Source organism: Trichechus manatus, unplaced genomic scaffold, assembly GCF_000243295.1.
Source record: "Trichechus manatus latirostris isolate Lorelei unplaced genomic scaffold, TriManLat1.0 scaffold00027, whole genome shotgun sequence".
Classification (NCBI taxonomy): Eukaryota; Metazoa; Chordata; class Mammalia; order Sirenia; family Trichechidae; genus Trichechus; species Trichechus manatus.
This window is the reverse complement of record NW_004443963.1, coordinates 22193661-22218828: the sequence shown is the minus strand read 5'-3', so window position 1 is coordinate 22218828 and position 25168 is coordinate 22193661. Positions and strand designations below refer to the sequence as shown.

Below are 25168 nucleotides of genomic sequence, written 5' to 3'. Positions count from 1 at the left end.
GACATCAGCCAGTTGTCTCTGCTCCCATGTCAGAAATGCATACCCCTATTTATAGTACCTATTACTCTGAATTATTATTACTATTGGTCAGTTCATCCCCATCCAGTACAGAAGTTCTTGTGGGGGGGGGGTGTCTTTTTGAACTTTGTACACCCAGGGCAAAAATATGCTGGTTGAATGAAATGAATGCTGATGTAGGCTAAAGTGGATAGAACATAGACAATTCATTGCAAATCCACCATCATTATTGGGGGGGAGGGGGGCAAACTGTGCCCAATTCAGAGCAAATGCTCTTGGATATAAGGCTGGTAACCTATCTATCTTTGAAAACATAATTTTTATGATTAGTGGGTGAGGCTAGCACAAAACTGGAATACAATGGGTCCAGATCTTTCCTTTCTCTGCCTTGCCACAGGTATACCTGGTGGTCTGATTACAAAGGCATAGACCATAACACTTCAAATTTTTACTCTAAAAAAATCTAAACCAAAAGGATGGGGTGGTCATAGATGTTAAATGAGCCTTTCCTTTGATGTAATTTGTGGGAAACAATTTCTGCATTTAAAATCTAATGATCTAACCCTTCCTAGGGTTCTCATGTCATTGCAAAGCAGTATTTTAGGCACTCAACTTCTAACCCTAAAGGGCAGAGACAGTCACTCCCCAGCCCAAACACAGATCCCTCTGATCCCTTATTGTACCTCAGGTGAGCTGGGTGAAACCAACAAAATGACAAGATGAAAATCCCCAAAAACCTTTCCCAAGGTGCTAGAATTTGACCTGAATATAAGGAAAATGGACTGCAGGGTGGCTACCAAACAGGACTAAAGAGTTAAGAATAATCTGCCCAAGCTATGGCCAACAGGACCAGCCCTTCATCAACAACAAAAAGCATAAAGTAGATATGGCTGGGGGATAGCCAAGGATCATCTAAGAACTTCTGAGTGTTAAGGAACACCACAGAGACAAATGCTCCCTAGAGCAGACAAAAATTGGACTGCTATGTGAAGGAGAAAAAACGATATGCCCTTCTACAGGTTTCAAATGGGCACTTGAATCCAGGGTGACTTTCCCCAGCTGACCTGAACATTAGGGCTATCTGCCTAGCCCAGCGATCAGAATAGCTGCTACTGGTAGACTCTGCTTAGCAAAACTCTCCAATAATCTGTGGAAAGTGAGATCATTTAATGCTGATTACTAGAAGAAGAGATGTTTTGAAAGAGGACTAAACACAAGAAAAATATACTTTGAGCACCTGAGACCTAGACTTTTAAGGGTGCTTAGCCGATTATTTACTAACTCTTATATACGAAAACAGGTTTCTCTTTGAGGCTGCAATTCTCCAAGGGCCAGCGCAATTCCTGAACACTAACAAATGCCAGGGGCATAGGCAGACACCCATCTGGTTTCCTTTCCTTTGTGCCAAGGGCTCAAATCAGTACTGGCCTCAGGCTCCCTACATTCCTACAGAACCAGCTGGGAGTAGACATGGAGAGAACAAAAGTTGTTTTGGTGACACTCAGTATAAGACCATAATACAATAATCTGAGGACAAGAAAAAGATGAAGAGTAAGGTATTAAAGGGGTGATGAGTAGATGATGACAATGGAATTATTTTGTTAAATCAGGTTTTGATGAATGTCTTAAATACCACCAACCATGTGACCCAGATTTCTCAGGACCAATCTCAGTACCAAATATTCTGTTACGTTGTTCATCCACATCCTAGATTTTTGTTTTTAAAAATATGGTCACAGCTTGAAGGTAAAGGACCAGACTTGGGATATCTATGTGAATTGGCACAACATAGTTCATAAAGACAGTGTTCTGCATCCTACTTTGGTGAGTAGCATTTGGGGTCTTAAAAGCTTGCGAGTGGCCATCTAACATGTAACTATTGGTCTCTTCCTATCCGCAGCAAAGGAAAGTGAAGAAAACCAAAGACTCAAGGGAGCAATTAGTCCAAAGGACTAATCGACCACATGAACTGCAGCCTACACAACCCCGAGACCAGAAGAACTAAATGGTGCCTGGCTACCACTACTACTTGCTCTGATTGGAATCACAACAACAAAGGGTCCCAGACAGAGCAGGAGGAAAATGTAGAACAAAAAAATCAAATTCACAAAACAGACCAGACTTACTAGTCTGACAGAGACTGGAGGAACCCCTGAGACTATGACCGTAAGACACCCTTCTGACCTGTAACTGAAGCCATTCCCAGAGACCACCTTTCAGCCAAACAACGGACAGGCCCATAATATAAACAGTAACACCCCAGAGGAATGTGCTCCTTAGAACAATCAACTGTATGTGATCAAAAGGACAACATTTTCCCAAAAGCAAAGGTGAGAAGGCATGAGGGGTAGAAAATCTGGATGAAAGTTAACTGAGAACACAAGGCAGAAATGGGGTGAGTGCTGACACGCTGTGGGGAATGCAACCAATGTCATGGAACACTCTATGCACAAACTATCCAATGGGGAACTAATTTGCTCTGAAAACTTTCACCTAAAGCAGAATAAAAAAATTAAAAAAACAACTATGGCCACTGCAGTTTATATGCCCACTGCTACTGGGAGGTACACACTGAGTATACAGATAGACAGCCATTTTCTCCAGCTGCAAGTCAAGAGACACAGATCACCTCCTCAGGGGCTTTGGCCTACTTTTGTCCTATTCTTGTCTACCCTAACTGATACCCTTAGTTACATGACAAATTTGTTGCCTGACCATCTTTTTTTTTAAAAGATGCTCATCAGATTAAGTGCTAACAACTGTCAATTATCCAGCACTTGATTTAGGCCTTTAATTCCTTTAGAAAGTAAAGGAAGAAGATGGGAAGGCAGAGAGGGTTAGGAGCTGGTTGAATGGACATGGGGAATCGGGTGGAAAGGAGGAATGTGCTGTCACAGTATGCGGAGAGCAACTAGAGTCACTAACAATGTATATATAAATTTTTATATGGGAAAAAATAAAAAAAAAAATAAAGGAAGATGGAGATAAAACTCTCACCGAGTTGAGGTATGGGTTATGAGTTCTCATCCAATCAAATCACCATTCAGATGGATTTTCCTAGATGACCTAAACCAAAAGTTTCATTGTTCCAGTCTGTCATGTCACTACAGCAACAGCTGTCTTCTCAACTGTGCAGTAAAATTTTTGACATAATTTATACAAGCATACAGAATTCAATCAGCAGCTGAGCAGGGAAGCAATGTTAACAAATGCTATGAATGGGTATATGATTTGCATATTATCTGGCTTATCTGTGGACTAGAGCAATCTATCCATTCCCCTCATTACTCTGAATAATCCAGAAATGGTTGAACACTCCTGGCCAGACAGCTATGTTTTAAAAATCAAAAGCAACAACAAAAACAGCCTTAGTGGCTGGTGAACTCTAGAGTTAAGGCTATTTCAAGCATTTATTCTTATTTCCTCAGCTTTGAGGCTGGGAGAAAGATGCTCAAAACCCTGCTATTTCCTTACTTTTAGTTCTGATTCTCTAGCCCTCCTCAACCATGAGAAGAAAAGGGTAAAGAGAAGTAGGGCATTTCTTGGGGGACAAAAGTAGAAGGATACGTTCAGAAAAATAACCTCAATATAATGGCAAAGCAAGAGGAAACCAAAAAGGAAATATTTTGCTGAAAAGGTAGAGAAGGTTGTGCCAACATGCAAATGCCAGGGCCTGTCACTTTCTGAGGTGATAGTTTTCCATGGAAATGCATTTTTTAAAATATGATACAACTAAGAGCTTGAGGGCAGAAAAACGGAAGAGCATTAATACTTTGGGGACTCGTGGTGGCAAATCCAGGAGTCAACAAAGCAGGAAACTGCTGGCTACAACAAACACTATGAATATTTAAAATTGATATTGTGGCCAATGGCTCCCCTCTAAGAAATTCCCACTGAAAATAATGGCACGAAGGGGCAACTTGGGTCCACTGAGGAGTGAGAGTCAGGTCTGAAGCCTCTTTGGTAACAGGAATGCTTTGGGAGGCCACAAAAGTTGGCAGGGTTAGAGGGTGCCTAGCACCTTGGCACAAGCAAGCACCAGGCAGTCACTCACACCTACATAAATATATATTCCAAAAATGAGAGATGGAAGAAAATAATATACCTATACCATATGTGATAATAATAAAGACAACTGTATCCTACCCGATCATCCTCATGTATGATAGCTAAAAGTCTCCAGTTAATAATCTTGCCATCTTATGGCAGACTGACACCACCTTGCAGAAGCAGAATAAGGGATTGCTAAGAAACAAGGCCAAAAATCCTGGGGCTAAAGGAGTGCCTCAACAAACTTCACTGTAAACTTTCTAGTCCTCCAAAGGATGGAGTTATTCTGGGAGGATAAGCAAGCATGAACACAGGGTGGCCCAGAAGACCACACCAGGAGCCCTGTATTCTCCTGGGTAGGGCTGAATGAGACTGGGAAAGCCCCAAAAGGTAGGCAGTTGCTATTGGCTTTTTAAAAAGATGGGCAGCATCCTTTTCATCCCAACAGCTCAAAACAAAGGCCAGCTAGTCATCAACATGTTCTAAGAACCAAAGCAAAAAACCGAAACTCATCATCATTGTAACAAAATCCCCCTATCTAAAAAGTGGCCAACTTGGAAAAGATCCAAGACTCTATGGAGATTAAAAAGTTAAAATGCATCTTGAGGTCACAGGAGAGCAGAAGGAAGAGACAGGGCAAGGAAAAGGTAGTGGGAATTACACACAGTATGTAAATGCCTGGTCTTCACAGAGACACTTATCATGAATCAGACCATCAGTTATGTTACAAGAGAACCAATATCAACATTTCTCCTGTGGAGCACAGTGATAAGCACATTTTTTATGGATGTGTTTAGGATAGACAGGGGCAGGTAGAAGGGAGAGGAGGCAGGGAGGTGAATGTATTATGTACAAAGAGAAATGACAGAGACCACCCCCTCCTTTAGCTCTTTGCTGTTTCTTTCTCTTTGTTTTCCGCATCCTCAGGATATGCATGCCACGTCAGTCTCTCTTCATAAAATGCTATCACAATCTGTGGACATTTCACATTAGCTTCTTTTGCAAGAACCAGGTCAGCTTCATCTGTGTCTTTCCTGGAGAGAAAGAATATAGACACTTACGTCACTGCATGGATTTAGCTTACTTGATTTCCTCTTCCCTTTGATTTCAATGTGAAAAGGACCCCAAAAGTTCAATATTTTCAAGAAGAAATTTAAGTAAAAGAACTAAATTATTCATCTATATCATTTAACTACTACATCAGACAGAAACAGTAGTCTTCAGCTAGAATTTAGAAGCAAAACATGGTAGGCTCAGCCAGAAAGACCAAATAAGTTATATTCATTCTGTTTCCATAATGCTTATTTGTCAGCACATGAGTGAACACATAATCAAACCTACATCCAGACCTATTGATTATGTATAAGTGATTAATCTAGTTTTTGGATCATCTAAGTGAAGAGGTCCTAACCCTCCTCACCTTGTGGACTTTTACACACTCATTATCTCCTTGGTCAGAATTGTGGATTGGAACAATAAGAAAACAGAAATTTACATCAGCAACAATACTTCTGAAAGGTGGAGTAAGGAAGAATGTGAAATAGTCACTAAAATGAATGTAGGAATTAGCTGACAAATTTCATTTCTCCACGTTACCCACAGGCTCCACTATCACGTATAATAAAAATCTAGCAACATCTCCTTAACCATGATTCAAATGAAGAAAAGGTATTTTAAATTAAAATTCTGAGATGCAGGCAAAGGTAACTACCTCCTTTCTAGAAAGTTGAGATGTTTAATTCATTGACTCACTATGGGTGAGAAGAGGGGGAAATACAAACAGCTTAGGACAGATACTCAAATTTAGACTGTGGTGGAAAAAGCTAGTTAATAAGTGAATACCAAGCCCAAGTACCACATATGGCTGAGCAGGAAACAGCAATCTCTAAAGCTCCTTACTTCTGACAGAGTGTAGCGATTCTTTAAATATAGGCTTCGGGGTAATCTACCAGCAGCATTTCAATCAGATAAAATATTAAACCTTTCAATTACACAATTGTTAAGGTAATTAGCTTCCTTAGTGGCACTGTAGCCCGAGCCTTCTATTTAGAGACCAAACTTAAATCAAAAGCCCAGAACACTTGGAAACAGAGAGGTAGCTAGGGCCACACCATAAATCACCCTGTCTTTAAAAAACCAAACTGAGGGGAAGGACTACACTTTCCTCTAAGAGCCATTCTTTCTGCCGGATGAAATAACTTGTGCTTTAGCCAGTATTAGCCTTAATGCTTTTTGTTGAGATTATTTTTCTCTTTTAAACATTATTCAGTAGTCCTGGCCTTCAGTGATGGCAGAAATACTCACCAAACTCCTGTCCCATGGCCATAAGCTCATGGTCTGATGGTAAACGATTCAGAACTGTGTAAAAAAATGGTTAGATCACATTTATAACTTTTTTACCTCAACTCTACCTTTTCCTGGTAAGTAAGCTACTATAATATAATTTGGCTTAATATTAAAGCTTGAGAAGGTTTTAAATCCATTCTGAACCATAATTCCCATTTAATACTGATGGCTGGTATTGGTTGAGGATCCTTGACAATCAAAATTCTTAGCTGGGGGAATACTCAGTCTTACTACCCTATCTTCCGTACAAATTCAAGTCCCTAGCAAAGAAAACACCAATGTGAAGTGAGGCCCCCATATCTCTCACCATTTCATTAGGAACATTAAATCGCCACAGGAATCTGTCGCCCCAATGATCTTTTCTGGTTCCAGTCCTCTCTCAAAGCCCCGAGCAATATCATTACTCTGCTATAAACAGAAGATAAAGAAAGGTTATGGCTTTGGAGAAAGAGCAAAACAAACTCTCTGTTTTTAAGTTCAACAAAGCACAACCGAAGTTAATACATGAAACCATTTCTGTCATCAATTAAGAAAAATTATTAGAACTTAAGAAGCACAACACTGGGTCAGTCAGTGACGGTGATGCTAAGAGATATTTCTGCAAGAAGATACGGTTGCTCCTCCAAGAATTCCTTCAAAAGATTAGGAGTGATCCCTGAAATTCCTTAACATCACTTAAAATATTCTTAAATCATCATCCAGAAATTTCTCAAATCTCACCATGAATCGCCTTAAAGTTCTAAGTTGATTGCCCCTAAGTTTTAGGTTATAAGATGATGAACAGGTCCATGGTCACTCTAACTGAACCCTTTTTCATCTTATAAACTTCAAATACACGATCATTTTTTTAGACTTTTTAGTTTACCTTAACATTGACCAATAGTCGTAGTACTTCTTTTCATAGTCATCTATACTTAGGAGTCAAAGTAACAGTACAAAATAGCAAATTTCAGAGATCAGATATACCAATTCTCATGCACTTGGTTGGGGAAAAAGCCCTGATCTGTGCTTATCCTCTCCTGAAATGGATGAATTATTAGCATTAGAAGGCAGAACTTGATGGTGATTAAAACAAAAACAAGTGATAATTCACTACAGGATTACTGAAACTTGGCTGAAATGCAATCCAGACAAGTAGCAATCCAGGTGTAACAGCATTGATGAGAGCAAAATGGTGAGATTTTATACAAATCAGATAGTCTTTAAAATGTTACTATGGAAGATAATGCAAGCATAGCTGGGGATATCACTAGAGAAAGATTCAGAAAGACTGCCCAAATGAACTAAATCTCTGGTATCTGATTTTCATAATAAAGTCTCTTTGATCTGATATTCACCTTGCTTTGCTCTGAGAGATACAAAGAATTCAGGGTCCAGGTGGTCCCCAAAGATACCAGAACCCACATTGAGAAGAAAATTCCACGTATGGATCAAGGGAAATATTGACTCTTAAAAACATAGCCCCTTTTGGGGGCGCTTAAGGGGAAGAGGTTCCCAGATGTGCACACAGCTGCTCACAGCTGGAATGCTGGCGCATGGACTGAGTCGTAAATCATAGCTGGCGGCTGAAAACAGTTTGCCACATAGAGAGGGAAGGGAGGGAGAATGAAATGAAAACGTTCAAGTTGCTGAAAAGGAGCCGAAGCGAGGAAAATGCTAAAATCATCACACAGGCAGTAATCTTAAATCAGGCATAATACCGATTAACAAATATCTTCTTCTGCAGTGGTCTAAAGAAAGAAATGTAACCCCTCCTGTACCTTTAAAACATACAATCACCTATCTTTCTAGCTGCCTACCTGACTGCCGCCAGCACTGGTGAGGATGCTGCCAGAGGCCCCAGATGAACATTACGATGTAAGGGATGTGTGGGGGTTGTTTCAAGGTCGGCAGCACTGGAACCTGGTCTAGGAACAAAACTCCCTGCTCTGGCCAATAACTCTAACTAGATTGCTCCTTCTTAAAAGAACAGAAACCCAAGGTTGGGGAAATACACACTATATGCCACAATGGCTAGTCAGAAGTCTTATGCCATGATGTTTTTGCTTTCTTAGCTAGAAAATGAATCAAAGGACTAAGAAAAAAAAGGAGTAAAAGAACCAAGTCCTCACTCCTTAGAGAAGGAAAGGCATTCTAAAGTCCTTTATCAGTACAGCATACCATGATATACAGATCTTACCTGAATAGGGCAGTTTTAGATATAACATTGTAAAAAATAAAAATAATCAGGGAAACAACTAAGGACATAAACCCAGAGTACACTGTCACTTGCAGCCTCTAATCTCTCACTCTCATTTCAATTCTTTTTAGAAAACCTTTTTAAGGGTGGTGGAAAAACTTGGAAATGGATAATGGTGGTGGCTGAACAACATGATAAATATGATTAATGTCACCAAACTGTATATGTGAAATTGTATATGTATACATACACACACACACATATATATATAAATATATATCACCATTTCTCTCCAAAGGAGGCCAGGAATCACCTGCTCAAGCCTTTGTAAAGGTACTTCTGGCAGTTGAACAGGAAAACATGTGTTAATTAGAAACATAAGCACAAATGTCTAACTTGCCCTTTACTACAAATGGAAATTGGTGTGCTGGTGTTATTAAAAGGTACCTATGCTACTCTTCTCCATGCACTGTGGTGAGATTAGAAACATACAAAAAATACAGATAGTTCATTTAGAAAGAAAATAATCAAATGTGCTTTACTTGCCGCCCCCCACCCCCCAAAGGAATTCCCAAAGTTAAAAGCTGTCTTCCTTCAAAATGTATCTCTAGACAGTGGTTCTCTATCTTGGCTCCATACTGGAGCTTTAAAAAATACTGATGCCTAGGTCCAACCCATAAAAATTTCAATTTAACTGGTCTGGGGTGCCATCTTGGGCACTGGAGATTTTTTTTAAAGCCTCCAGGTGATTCTTATGTGCAGCCAGGGTTGAGAACTAATGCTCTAGAATGATGGGTATCCAAGTAGAATAAAGATAAGTAAGGGTGCTTTGTGACAGTGATGCTAGAAGACTCAGAAGTGAACTTAAGCTTTTATTTTATTAAACTTTAAGGGTATGATACATCCTTCACCACAAGTCTTCACAACCTTGAAATAAATGAAAGGACTGGAAGCTGGGTGGTGTTGTGTATGTACGTGCACGCGTGAGCCGTGAGCACATTTCAGCAGATGGAAGAGATATACATAAAAAAAGAGAGGCAATAACAGTGCTTGTACTGGTTACTTGAGAGCTAAAGATCAAAAGGAGTAAAGCAATGGAATCAAACCAAAATTTCATAAACACACTTAACAAACTGAACAGTAAAAAAATTGAAAATGAAGATAAAAATTAATTTCTCAAAGTATGTAGAAATAGGATCAAGAGAGTATAAATGCCACAAAACTGTATACTTTAAAATTATTATTATTTGTTATATGAATTTTACCCCAATAAAAAAAATAGAGGGAATATAAAGAGTTGAAAATAATTGCTATCTTTGGAACAAAAAAAGAAGAGAAGTGGTCAACATTTCAAAGCCTTTTCCATCCTTAAAATATTCACCAAAGACCTTCCCTCTCTAAGATAACTAAGACTTCCGTTTATGGAGAAGGCAGAGAATAGTTTAATGTTTTAAAGAAATTTAATTTTGCCATCTGAATACTATTCACCAGACATAAATTACATTTCTCACTTAGCCAGGAGAGGGCGCTGTAGTTAATCAACATACCAGGCAGGAAACTCTTTGTTCAACAATTTACCTTGTAGAACAGAAATAACCAAAATAAGGCTTTTCTTTCATGGCAGAATAGTTTATGGAAACAAAACAAAAAATAAATGAACAAACAAACAAACAAAAAGAAAAACAGGGAAAGGAAGCTTACCTCTCTCTTTCTTTTAGACTTGATATCATCAGTACTGTTTGAGAAATTGGATTTCCTCTTGTTACTTTCTGACTTCTCCCTAGGTTTGTTATTTTCACCCTCCTTCATCTTCTTATACTTTTTCATAAACTCGGAAATTAGCTCAGGGCAATCAAGGTTTTTTTCAGGTTCCCAAGTATTGTGCTCCCTGGGCAAGAAGAATGGAGAAAAAAGCAAAAGAATGAAGGGGGAACAATAATCCGATGCCTTATTTAAAGACAAAATGACATGCAGGCAAAAAGAAAAGCAACCTTATGCTTATATGCTTAAAGGAGATAACAGATTTTATCCTAAGAATCTATCCAAGAGAAATGACAATGTATATCCACACAAAGACTTGTAGTATACAATTGTTTATAGCTGCATTCATAATAGTCAAAAACAGGAAACAGTTCAAATGTCTATCAACCAGTGAATAGCTAAACAAAATGTGGTATATTCATATAATGGAATATTATTCAGCAATAAAAAGGAACAGACTACTGATACATACGACAAAATTAAAAAACCTCAAAAACACTATGCTAAGTGAAATGAACCAGATGCAAAACACCATATATTGTTCAATTCCATTTACATGAAACATAAAATGTAAAAAAAATTTTAAAGAAACAGAAAGCAGATCAGTGGTTACCTGGGGCTGAGGGTGGAAGTTGGGATTAACTGCAAATGTGTTCAAGGGAATTTTGGAGGGTTATGGAAATGGCCCAAAAACTGGTTGTAGTGATGATTGCAAAACTCCATAAATTTACTAAAAATGATTGAAGTGTACACTTTCAATGTACAAAAGTCAGGTGAATTTTATAGTATGTAAATTATATCTCAATAAAAAAACAAATTTGAATTCTGCTTCATAAATGGTATGAAATGATTTCATATATTTAACTATATGAAATTATGCAACTCTTGAAACGAGGAAAACCTGATAAATCATGCAACCCCACTTTACACTGTCTTACCTGTTACTCATTTTGAAGAAATGTCAACAAATTATTGAAGGATTGGGAATAGTTATTTTTAAAAGGCAATAAGGTTTAAAATCATTAGAATATGGACAAACAATAAGAAGGAGAAGACTGAGAAATGGCATTTGGGGTGCATTAGTTTAAGCACTCTGGACTCAAGTCAATTGTCACTAGGTAGTCAAAATACATTTTCAAATTAATAAGCCAAAAAAAACCCCTAACTAATTCAATCTAATTAAATTTGGATCAAGGGAGTCTTATGAGGAAATAAATAGTTGGTATTCTCAAAGTCATTCTCTATATTCCTGGCATAGGTTTTAAAAACCAAAACTCCAACTGCATCATTAGCTGATAAAATCCAAAGCAAGAAATGAACCTATCTAGGAAAAACTAGACCAGGCATCCTCTTCACCCCTCGCCAGTGTCAGAGGTTCTTCTGGTTATATAGTAAGAACTAATTTATATTAACATGCATCTATAAATGCATCATAGAAACAACTTATGTAATCCCTCGACTGAATAGGGAAATTTTTTAGAAGTATGCACTACTATTTTAGATATTTTTAAAATAAGGTATCTTTCAATAGGAACGGTTTGAACGCATGCCATAAACTTGACTCAAATAGGAAGCAGAATGATGCTACCCAGGGAAACAGCTGAACTACTTACTCTAGTCCTAAACAACTTTCTACAAAAGGAGCTTAAAAATGAGACAAAATGTATTTCTAAATCATATGGGCCAATAGTGGAAAGGCCTCTCCTCCATCTCCCTTCTCTCTGCAGAAAAAAAATTCCTCATACAGTAACTTTCCCTAAAATTCAAACTGAGCTTCTATTAAGGGTGGTGGAAAACCTTGCAAATGGATAACGGTGACAGCTGAACAACATAATATAATTAAAGTCACAGAATTGTACGTGTGAAAAAGGTTGAAATCACAACTGTTTTGTAACATATATGTATGTACACACACACACACATATAAATATGTATCACAGTTAATCACAAAAAAATAAAAAATCACAGACCATACAGTTTACTATCCCAGGGGAAATTAAGGCACCCAAGTAGACTTAGGGGTGATAGCAAGGAAAACCAGTACTATATCAGGATTATCCCTTTTCCTACCATTTTGGTACTGTTGTTTCTACTTCAATCAGTTTTCACCAAAAAAGACAGCATGGTATAACATAAAAAGAGCCTGGGCTTTAGGGTTGAAGAAATCTGATACTGGATCCTTGTTCTAGCCCTTAGTAGTTATGTGATATTTCTCTAATGCAATGGTTCGGTTCTCATCTCTAGAGTAAGTTGTGATACCACTCCCCTTTAGAAATATGGGGGTCACTTTCTGATTGTTGGAGTGACTGGGGGAAGGTCCTACCCACATTTAGCGCTCTGGGCTAGAGATGCTAAGTATTGCAATGCATGAATTGTCCCACCTAAAATGCGAACAAGTGCTTCAGATAAGAAATCCTGATTAATGTAATAAAGTAGTCTTCAGTATGGTTCAAAGGAAACCCTGGTGGCACAGTGGTTAAGTGCTACAGCTGCTAACCAAAAGCTCGGCAGTTTGAATCCACCAGGCACTCCTTGGAAATTCTATGGGGCAGTTCTACTCTGTCCTACAGTTTTTTTTTTTTTTTTTTTAATGTTTCAAAGGCTACTGACTCACATCTTTATCCCAAGACACTGTCAAAACATTGAGTCTTTTAGTATATTTAAGTACTGTACTTTAAAGCTATTATGTTCAATATGGTAGCCACTAGCTATATGTGGCTACTGAATACTTGAAATGTGGCTAGTCTGAACAGAGATGTGCTATAAAATATAAAATACATACCAGATTTTAAAGACTTAGTATGAAAAAAAATGTAAAATACCCCGCTAATAATTTTTATATTGATTAATGTTGAATATTTTTTATAAACTGGGTTAAATAAAACACTAGAATTAACTTCACCTTTCTTTAATGTGACCACTAAAAAAAACCCAGAAAACCAAACCCGTTGCTGTTAAAGTCAGTTCCTCGACTATAGGACAGAGTAGAACTGTCCCATAGAGTTTCCAAGGAGTGCCTGGTGGATTCCAACTGCCGACCTTTTGGTTAGCAGCCATAGCACTTAACCACTATGCCACCAGGGTTTCCAGCCAGAAAGCTTAAAATTACATATGTGGCTTACATCATATTGCTATGGGACAGTACTACTCTAGGAGCCTGAACCAGATTCTATCGGTTCACTGGGGTTCTAGGAAATTCATTCTTTGTTATCAGGCATCCTTGGAAGATAACTCATCTGAAATAGACTCAGAATGCATAATGATTATACAGCCTTAGATATTGCACCTTCAATCTATTTCTTCCATTTTTCAGTATGTGCCTAGTCCTATTTACTCTGAAGGAGAGAATAATTTACTTTAGCATTTCAACATAAAGGCAGTTGCTGCCTAACAAAGATTCTAGTCAACAATTCAGTCAACAAATCACTTTTAAGGCTCTCTGATTTAAAAAGAGTTTTTAAGGCCTTTAAAAAAAAATTAGATTGAGAGATTAAAGGAATAAAGAAAATACATTACAATGTTAACAGTAATATACACCAACGTCCACTGCAACAATATTCACAGTAGCTGTGGAAACAACCTAAATGTCCATCGACAGAGGAATTAATAAACAAAATATGGTTCATACATACAATGGAATATTATGCAGACATAAAGAGAAATGAAGCCCTGATATATGCCACAATATGGATGAACCTCAAAAACATCATGCCAAGTAAAATAAGTCAGTCACAAAAGGTCAAATATTGTATGATTCCACTGATATGAAATATCTAGAATAGCCAAGTGTATACAGACCTAAGGTTATTAGTGGTTACAAGGTGTGGGTGGGGGGAGAGGTAAAGGGGACTCATTGTTTAGGAGACACTGAGCTTCTGTTACAGGTGATGAAAAAAACTGGAAACAGATAATGGTGATGGTTGCACAGCATGATGAACACAATGTCACTGAACTGTATGTATTAAGAATGTTGAAATGGCAAATGTTTTGTTACATATATTTACCACACACACAAAAAGCATGTTACTAGTAAGTTTTTAAGAGTTTAAAAAGACCACAGGAAAAAAAATTAATAAAAACAAGTTTAAAAAAATTAATAGCAAAAACTAGGTGTTGTATCTGAGAATTCACTGTAAATTTCTTTTGCTTTGGCTGTATGTTTGAAATTTTTCAATAAATAAAATTTTAGGGAAAAAAGTGTGGTCTCATATTTAAGTCTCTCCTAAAGATGTTTGCTTTGCTCTGCAACACTTCTAAGATCTAATGATCATCTTGGAGAGTTACATGGGATTTATTTCTTCTTTTTTTGCTTAATTTATACATTTTAGCTTAGTTGTATCCAAAAGAATAGTAACAACAACAGGAACCCTATGGAGTATATCTACCAAGGAACCCTATGGAGTAAGTACTATTTCTTATCCCCATTTTGTAGAGGAAGAAAAAAGACTAAGTAACTTTGCCAAGGTCACCCAGCTCCTATCATAGATGTGGAGCAAGAATCTGGACCCAGGCAACCTGTGTGCCTAACCAATTCATTACACTGTCTCTTAAAAGCAGTATCAATAGAAGGTCAGCTCACAAGAGTGGAGCCTTTGTTAGTTTATTGCTGTGTCTTCTGACTCTTTAGAAAGGAATGCAGGTGGAGACTTTGTTTAGTTTATTGCTGTGTCTTTTGACTCTTAAGAAAGGAAGGAACGCAGGTAGGAGAAGGAGAAAGACAAAGATGGCAGTGGTTCATGGGGAAATAAACCAAACGTGTCTACTCCTGCAGAGTCCTAAAGCCTAAGAGAAGGCACTTACTCAGAAAAGCCTTTCCACTTCAGTAGATATTCCACTTGCCCCTTAACCACACGCCTGTCTAGCACCTTCTCCACGACATACTCCTCCTCATCCTCTGAAGAAGAACTGTCAGCTGTCCGCTTGGTTTTCTTTCCCATGTCTCACACTGTTTCACCTGAAGAACTAAGGCCACCAGGTTCCTGCAAATGTGAAGGACAATATGATTAGAATCCACGTGAGGAGTTAAAACTTTCTGTCTCTTCTGGATGGGATGTAGGGGGCAGAACACAAAGTTGCCATGTAGCCTTCTCTTGGGTCCTGAAGCATTCTATAGATAAGTCCTAAGAAATTAATTTTAAAAAATAGGTCAAGCCCCACCCACAACTTTCCCTTCAGTTAAAGAGACCAAAGTTACTAGATGCCACAATTGTCTATCTCTTCTAATTTCAGATTCTAAAAGACAAGTATTGTGGTATGCTACTCCTGGCTACTTTTCTAACTATTTACAAGCCTCAAAGGGAAATACGGAAAACCTTCAGCTAAATGAACTGTAATAGAATTAAAACCTTTCCTCCAGGGTGAATGAGGTTCTTTACAAAAATGGAAAAAGAAAAGCCACCAAAATGTAACTTCCCTGCTCTGAGCATCCTGACCAGTCTCTTCGCAGCATAAAAAAAGGCCTGCTCAGACATCTTTCACCACATTTTCAGTGACTTGGTACATTTCCCTTAAACAAATTGAGCTTGTCCCTTCAGAGCATCCATCAGAAAACAAAAGCAAGGCTGACATCTCAAACACACTAAATCTCCTTTAGCAAGCTCGTAGGCGCGCGAGCGCGTGTGTGTGTGTCAGGAAGGAGTAAAAATTTTTAGTCCTAAAATTCAAAATTAGTCACTCAATTGTTCAGCAATTCCCAAGGCTCAACTAACCCAAATAGTTAAGGAGGTAACCTCTCCTCTTCTCAACTGAAGTTGACTTTGGGCCAAAGGAAGAGGAGGAAGAAAAAGAAGTCTGGCCCCAGACCCAGCATCAACATGAAGTCTCAAAACACAGAGGAACCATTCATAGGCCCAAGGAAAGCTGAAGCAAGGCAACACAAATGGAAATTGAGTTAAACTCAGAAATATGCACACTAGGGGGTAGTCAACTGAGAATCTAGTTTTTTGAATTACCATGCTGTTGCTACCACAATCATTTTAAAGAATTCTTCCTTAACCATGTTAAATGGTGCCTACAGTCTGGATTATAGAGTAGCAGGAATTGTTTTCTTAGCTGAACTCCATTTTTATTCTGCTGTCATCTTTAAAAATGTTTTTCAGCACTCCCTAAAATATTTCCATCCTGACCAGAAGACCACTCCCAGGAATAGAATGAGCAACTACCAATCTCAGAATTATGTTCAAATCAAGTGATATAAAAAGTTGCATTTATCAATTTACTTCAAATTTACAATATTCCAAAAAATACATAGTTGGAAACCATAGTTCCAGAACTTACTAGCAATAGAGTTACTCATACAAAAAACTGGCTGTATCCATATTACTGTCCTGTAATTAAACTATTTTCATTAAAATACTTTATTTGGAAGACGGAGTGGGGAAGAATTTAAGTAGCGGGGTTTAAAAAAATTTCTCCATGAACTTAGAAGAGAGACCTAAGCTTCAAGAAAACATATCTGATTTGGTTTATTTGAAATAAAAACAGCCTCCAACCTCACCAGAGACAGGAAATGGCATATTCCAGCGAGAGCACCCCACCCCCACCCCCACTCACCTTGGAATTTCCGGGAGCTGAGCAGTTTAGGTCAGAGCGCTAGGGTTAAAACCAGCCCCATGTTGGATGCATGCAGTTAAGCATTGTGGCTATGGCCTCCCTTGCCTCACCAGGAAAAACAAGGATTTACATATGTGTTCTTCAGTTTGAGGGAGGGAAGAAGAAAATCTCCCTTTATACCTTCATGCAGAAGAGGAGCCCCAAAGGTAGAAGATGAATGGGGGTTCCCTCCTTTACCTACCGGATCGCCCCAGTTCTTTCCTTCCCTCTGGGCTAACAGGAGGGGCCTCCCCTCCTAGGTCTGAGGCTTGGCGGGCTGGCAGCTCCCCCGCCCCCACCCAGCTGCCTGGGCGCCACTGCGCAGCTGTCCCAGTCCGTTGCCATGGCAACTGGCAGCAGTACTAGTGGGGGGGGGTGGAGAGGCAAACGGAAAAGTTAAAAGGCTTAACTTTCCTTTTCAGAGAAGACTGGGTGGAGAAACTGCAAGGTACCTTCCTTGGCCTCAAGGCTAAGGCATTCAGGGCTCAAAGGAACTGCTTCTTGGGTTTTAAAAACTTGTGCTTATTTCTCTAAGAGCATTAGGAATTAATCAATAGCATTTTAAGATCATCTAACAGGATTATAGCTCTGTTGGAAGGGGGAGGGGAAAGACTAGGTCCTTCCACAGAAGGATCAGTACAAACCACCACCCCTTAATCCAGCCCACCAGAAGCACTTTGGACAAGGCCTTTTGTACCATCTGTCACTGAACAATTAATTAAAATTGCTGGGGGGGAGGAGGGGTGCCGGAGGAGGTAACAGGAAAAAGCAGGCATACAACTTTCTTTCACTGGGAGATTACTAGATACAGAAACAGAATCCAGAGACTTGAAGCACTACCAAAACACACATTTTCAACTGAAATTACAACTAGAAAAAAAAAATTTAACCCCTAAGTAGTTTAAAAAAAAAAAAAAAGAGGAGGGAGCCGTTCAGCCACAATTACACTGTATATTTTAAGACCACTTCTTATTAGTTGTCTTTGTAATGTTATCAAACAGATTTCTTAATAATTATTACCTGATATATTAATACATAATACAATAATAAACAACTCCCTATAACAATAATCTCTAATACTTGAGGACTGGGATAAAGGAAAAAGATACTTATAGACTTGAAGTTCCATAAATTTTCCTTTCTCCTGGCTCTAAAGAACATTTTAGAGAGCCTCCAAACCTGCTCTGCTAACAGATATGGGTCTTTAGAGTCAGAGGTTGCTGGCATACCAGAGTAAGGAAAAGGGACACTGAAAAGCAAAGAACCCAACTGAGGAAAAAGCAGAGAATGGTGATTACTTCGGCTGTCAAAAAGAAGAAACTATAGGTTATGACGAGCCCGGGCTGCGCGGTGGTTAACAGCTACAGTGAGCTATGGCTGCTAACCAAAAGGTCAGCAGTTGAAAACCACCAGCTGCTCACTCCTTGGAAACACTATGGGGCAGTTCTACTCTGTCCTATAGGGTCACTATGAGTGAGAATAGACTCGACGGCAATGGGTTTGGTTTCATAGGGTATGAGAGCAAAGTAAAAAAAAAAAAAAAAATTCAATTACAGGGGATTTTTCTCAAATTTGAATGGAGCTATCAAGAAATCTGAGTGAAAACTGGCTTCTTGGTCTCTCTCTCTCTCTTTTTTTTTTTTTAACTTTTCTTGTTAAAGGATATGAAAACAATGCCGAAGGAATTAGATCAGGGTCCTGATTCTGTGATTAACTTGCCATGTGTGATCTTATGTAAAATAAATTTCAGATCTAACCCTGCATCATTAAAACACGCCAAATAAATTCCCACTGCCTACCTCCTTGGGAAAGAGTGAGTTTATGTTGAAACCAAAGAGCTGTTATGACCTCCAAAGAGAAGCTTTTGTAAAAATATGCTAGGGCTGAATATAACAGCAGCAGGAAACATGTGACCTTACAAATTCCTTAGCTGTTAAAACGTATCACACCAATAGGGTAAAGTAACTCCTGCTGCTCAACGTGTTAGTAAATGGCAAGAAAGGAGGAACAGTTTTTGTTAACTAGGCACCAGAAACTAATAAACCTTCTAAGAACAAGGCAGGTATGTTCTCTCTCAAAGGTAAAATACTTATTCTATTTCCTCAAAACTCAGAAAAGCATTGGCAAATACAGAATTAAAAGACTACCTGACAACAATTCTATGAAGGGATAAAGGACAGAAAAAAAAGACAGCAACACTAACATTTTGGTGAAAACTTTCAAAAAAAAAAAGTGAATTTAGCAAGGAAATGAGCAAAAATATTCTGGTGTCCACATGTCCCGCTAAAATTACATCAGGAAATAGATCAATTCCCTCCCTTCCACCCTTAAGAACTACCTAAAGGCCACATGGGCTGAGGTCCCTTTCTCTTTTGGAAATGGGTTTCGTAACAGCTGACAAATGAAGTTGGGCCTGATGCCAGGAGTCAGAGTCCAACCATAATATTCTGTAAAGAATGGCATGCAGTTGTCTTGTAAATCTCCTGGACAGTCACAGATCAGAAGCTGGCAAGGATGACGACATAGTTCTGATGGAATGTGTCTTATCTTAACCTTGAAGTTACAGATCTGCTCAGGAGCAGCAGAAAGAAATGAGAAATGCACTCAGACATTGGAGGGGACGTAATTCTCTTTTAGACAGTACGACCCAGTGTATTAGGGTCAAACGAAACACAAAGCCAGACGGACAATTTAAGGGCTAGAGCCTGGACCAGATAAAGCATCAAGACTAGTGGTTCACGCTGAGCTTGGGAGGAGGGAGCGTTCCAGTATGAGAAATGAGACATGGCTGGCAGGATGATGGAGTGATTAAAGTAGAATCCTGATACCATGACAGAAGGAAGAGAGGATGAGCCTCTGAGTGCAACCTTATCCTTGCGGAAATCTCCATGGGAAGGGGCGAACAGCTTCTCAAGTTTCTAGACTATCTTTCAGACATGGCAGCTCTCAGCCCTCTCTTGAATATAGTCAGGAACTTTCTGGTAAAGGCAGCAACAACTACAGGTAGAGTCCAGCAACTAAAATCCACAAGTACAGGAGAAAACAGCAGGTTCCACCAATCCTTCATGTCAACAATGCAAGGCATATTCACCTTACAGGCCTCCAAATGCTGGGAAAAGCACCTAAAGTAAGAAGTAAGGCTTGGAAAAAACATCAAAGAGCTTTGTGGTCAGGCACAGTCAGAACCCACATTCCAAGTTGCTGACAGGAAACTCCTTTAACCGACGACGAATCATCCAAAAAAAAGGAAGAGGTGAGAAGGTGAAGCAGAAAGAGAAAAGGGAAAAATATTCCATACATGTAAGGGTAAAAGGAAAAAGTTTAAAAACTGTCAGTCCCCAGCAATTACAGAGAGAAAAAAAGAGGCATAACATAAAGCTGGGGAGACCCAGAAGGAAAATACATGCAATAGTTAGCTCTCTGCATTAACGAATCAATCCTGGAACCACAGAATCACCCACATGGGCCCCTGGGGTCTTCTCTGTCCAGTTCAGACTGTTCTAGTCCCTTCAGTCATCACCTGTCAATGCCAGCTATCTTAGTGGCTTTGCTTAGAGCTTGATGTAGCAAATTTTATTTTCACCATCACATGAGCAAAAGAATATATAATTCCAAAGATTTCTCTAAGCTTTGTTTGCACTGTTTAAAAAGGAATGAAAAACAATTAGTAAGAGGTGGTAGCTAGACCAAATGTCCAAAGGCATAATCGATGTGCTCTCTCATTTTAGACTTTCAATATAAACTCTATAAGCCTACTAAAACCAAACCAGTTGTCGCGGAGTTGATTACAACTCATAGCGACCCTATAGGGCAGAGCAGAACTGCCCCATAGGGTTTCCAAGGAGCACCTGGTAGATTCGAACTGCTTACCTCTTGGTTAGCAGCCAAGCTCTAAACCACCGCACCGCCAGGGCTCCATAAGCCCACTAAGGAGGCAAAATCCTCCAGAAAGCAAGCCAGGGCTAAAGAGCACGAAAGGCAGCAGGCATATGTAAAGCTCCCTATCACATGGATTAATTAAATATGCCATTGATGGGTGACTTCAGTTGGCCCAGGTTTGAGAAATTCCCACTGCTCCTCTAAAGTCCCTGGGGAAAGAGAAGTGGCTTGGCTAAAAATTAAATTGTCAGCTATAGCACTGTCTTCAAGAAGTCCTCTATATAGCCTTATTGCAGCAAATAAACCCGATGAAAACAAACCAATTTACAGAACCATCTTAATCTGCCCTATGTCTGCTCTTTGGTCTTTATCAATCTTGAAGTACTGATGGTCTTAGGTATGTAACATACAGACCAAAATTAAAATATCCTCTATAAAGATGCTTTTTCCACTGGATTTATGATTTCCAAAGTATTAGCCATTTTAACAAAAACAGCAGACATGCACATTACAGCTGTCCTGGCTGTCTCAGGTTTTGTTAAATGGGCTGATAACTATCACTCCACCTCCACCAAAAGCTCACGAGCACCCAATGCAAGAAGAGTTAAAAGCTTTTTAAATGTCTATTTAAGAGACTGGATTAGGAAAGAGTTGAGGAGAAAGATTAACTGTGGTCATTAACACCCCTATCGTTAACAAGCCACATATAGACAACACAAACTTTATTAATAGAGAGGAGTGTCGAAAGAGGAAATGTTTTCCCTTTGGCTAGCACAGCTCTAGTTCGTGATCTTATAAAAATCAGGCCAAGGCACTGCTACAACCACAGTCACAGAATTACTATTCTGGGGCAAAGTATCCTGTTTGTTGATTATCCATGCCTCCTGTTCCAGTGAGTAAGGGAGTAAAGGGCCTTTTGTTCTTTTAGATTAAAACATATACATTATAAATGGAGATAATGGCTGTCTTGTAAATTTTATTTGGCTGGACTACCCCCAAGCTCTGATCACCATTTAAAAATATAAATGAATGTGGACTACAAGACTCATTTCTCAGAACTGCTTGACGTTATTATTCTGGAAAACTAGTATATTTAGCAGGAACACACAAATTCTTGCTATCTCATTACCAGATCACAGTCTCACAAAATAATTGTATATATGATTTATTTTATTAAAAGCTACTAGATGTTTTCTCTCAAGTATCAGTCTTCTTTAAACTTAGGGTATGCCTGAACTCGCCAGTAGGCAAGCAGCTAGATACCCAATTGTTCAAAATTTATGAGAAAGCAGAACTTGGCACCACTATGGAAAATGTCTTCCAGATGGTGCTTTCCAACAACTCTCCTTGGAATGCACTGAATTCATTTCAAGGCCCTAAACTCTCAGGTGGGTATTAATCTCACACCCATTCCTCTCTTAATTAAATGCAATGAAGCATGAACTGGTAGACCCTGTCACCTCTCAAGAAGAACCTGGATATTTCATCATAAATAATTCTTAAGAAAAGTGGATAATAGCAACATTTGAGTAGATTACCATGAATCTTAGATTTATACATTATACCACCTTGGCAGATCATGTTCACAAAATATGGAAGAGTTAAAAGAGAACTGAAGTGCCCACCCCCAGATAAAATTATGGTCATAAAACATCAAATATCAGTCATAAAATTAAGACTCAGTGCTTACCCTGGCCATCTACTAGCTTGCTAGATTTTGGACATCAGCAGCTTGAGTTACAAAGGCCCCTTCAGGTCATTTCAACAAATCCTCTATTATAAGGAAGAGCCTACACTAAGTTAGACAGTTTAGGTCCTCTCATACTCTTAGTTTAGCAAAGACATTTAAGAGACAGAAAAATTAATTTGCTTAATCATAAACTAAAACCTGTAAAACGTATCTAATTTAATTGTTGAGAAGATATTAAAATTTAAACTAATCTACTAAAATCTGGTTAATCCATGCTGACAAAAAATCAGTTTATATAACTGGAGTGAGAATAACTCAGGCTGCAAAACTTCCGGGAGTAAAAGAGAGCATTCCTTCAACATATGGCATAATTTTGTGCTTTGCCCATTACCATGGTATATTTGCAACATGAAATATCTTGAAGTCATAGCCTACAATTTAGATAGTCAACCAGTACTGAACTTCTCCCCATCCCGTAAGGGGATCCTCGGCGGCTTGTTGGCCATCTATTATGATCCTGACCAATTTCTCTCTGTGGCAATTTAAAAGCTGTAAAAAAATACATAATGGGTGATGACATGAGAAACAAACCCATACCAGAAGTTATTGAACCTTGCAGGTCTTTGCAAGTGTCTCTATTGACATTTAAGTATGAGTTACTATGCTACAATATCATAAAAGTGTACTCTACACTTCAGATATATTGGTAGTTAAATGCAAAGAAAGGCCACCACCAGATTAATGGCTAAAGGGACGGTCAATTTCAGACCACCCAGCTCTTCAGCAGAGTGTTTTGATGTGTTACTTATGCCAAAAAAGCTTTTCCTGACTTTTTTGTTCTAGATTCCAACTACATTCCTAATTCAAATCCTATGCCAAAAAGATGGTTAATATAGTAATTCTGAACTTTGCTCTAAAATTATTTGATTGGTTATGAAAAACTTATGGAGGGCATAGTAAGTATCAAGCATTGCACGGGTACTGTAAGTTGTGTCTTCAATTTAAGGGCTGAGGATTTTTAAAGTTTCTCATTGGTTAAGTCAGCCCTGGTTAGCACCATCTCTGAAGGTTGCCAAAAAAAGGCTACTAAAAGGGCAACTTGTTAACAGTGGAAAGATCAGGACAAGGAATGAGACCTGGGTCCTATCCTAACTAGATCACTGAAAGGTCAAATTGGACAGTTCACTTGACCTGGGTGTTGGTTATTTCCTCTACTTAATCCCATAGGTCTGTTTGACTTTGAAAAATATAAAGCAAACAAATAGAAGATAAAATGTCTGACAGTAGATGAAAACAGTAACTAATGATTTGGTAAATGTTCCCTCTTCTATCTTCTAAAAGAGTGTGTGGAGGTGATATTATTTCTTCCTTAAAAGTTTGGTAAAATTTACCAGTGGAGCCTCTGGGTCTGTAGTTTTCTTAGTGGGAAGGTTTTTAACTACAAATTCCATTTCCTTAATAGATATAAAGCCAAACCTGTTGCTGTTGAGTCAATTTTGACTCACAGCAACCCTGCAGGGCAGAGTAGAACTGCCCTGTAGGGTTTCCAAGGCTGTAAATCATTACAGAAGCAGACTGCCACATCTTTCTCTGGCGGAGTGGCTGGTGGGTTCCAACTGCTGACCTTTCAGTTAGCAGCTGAGCACTTAACCACTATGCCACCAGGGCTCCTTTCTTAATACAGAGCTAGTGAGACTCTGTATTTCTTAAGTCAGCTTTGGTAGTTTACATCTTTCAAAGAAGTAATTCATTTCACCTAAGATACTGTATTGGCATAGTTGTTTATAATATTTCCTTGTTACCTTTTTAATGTCTGTAGTGTTGTAATGATGTACCCTCTCTTATTCCTGATGCTGGCAATTTGTGTCTTTTTTTCCTGATCAGATTTGCTTGGTTTATTAATTTTATAGAACTTCTCAAATAACCAATATTCAGTTTCAGTGATCGTCTTTATTGTTTTTGTTTTACGTTTCATTAATTACCGCTTTTATCTTTATTCTTTCTTTTCTTCTGCTTACTTTGGATTTAACTTACTCTTCTTTCTCTAGGATCTTAAGGTAGAAACTTAAGTCACTGACTTTAGACCTGTTTTTTTTTTTAATCAAAGCATTTAATGTAATAAATTTCCCTCTAAGCACTGCTTTAGCTGCATCCCACAAATTTTGGTATGTCATGTTCTCATTTTCATTCAGTTCAAAATATTTTCTAATTTTCTTTGTGATTTCATTTTTGATTTGTGGGTTACTTAGAAGTGTGTTCTTTAGTTTCGAAATATTTGGAGATTTTCCAGATGTCTGTTACTGATTTCTAATCTAATCCCACTGTGGTAGGAAAACATACTGTATATGATCCAATCTTTTTAAATTCGAGACTTTTATGGTCAAGAAGATGGCCTATCTTGGTTAAATGTTCCATGTGCCTTTGAAAAGAAAGTGTATTCTGCTGTCCTTGGGTGGAGTGTCCTACAGATGTCAATTAGATCAGGTTGGTTGGTAGTGCTTTTCAAGTCTCCTGTATCTTTACTGATTTTGTCTTCTCGTTCTATCAATTATTGAGAGAAGGGGTACTGAAATATTCATATAATTGCAGATGTCTATTTCTCCTTTTAGTTCTATCAGTTTTTCCTTCATGTATTTTGAAGCTTTATTCTTAGC

At 38.5% G+C, this 25168-nt stretch overlaps 1 protein-coding gene across 5 annotated transcripts in view; it reads right to left on the bottom strand.

Moving 5' to 3' along the window:
• Positions 1-2737: 2737 nt before the first annotated feature.
• The window catches only part of CBX5 (chromobox 5), a 42377-nt gene continuing 19946 nt past the window's right edge, over positions 2738-25168 (bottom strand). For 2 of the 5 annotated variants that reach the window (XM_023729095.1, XM_004373943.2), the window contains exons 2-5: positions 15155-15333; positions 10295-10481; positions 6722-6822; positions 2738-5102 (exon numbers count right to left, since the gene is read on the bottom strand). In XM_023729095.1, coding sequence (XP_023584863.1) covers positions 4952-5102; positions 6722-6822; positions 10295-10481; positions 15155-15291 — 576 coding nt within the window. In that variant the 5' untranslated portion in view covers positions 15292-15333 and the 3' untranslated portion in view covers positions 2738-4951. The other 3 variants (XM_004373944.2, XM_004373945.3, XM_023729096.1) reach the window with 3 other exon arrangements.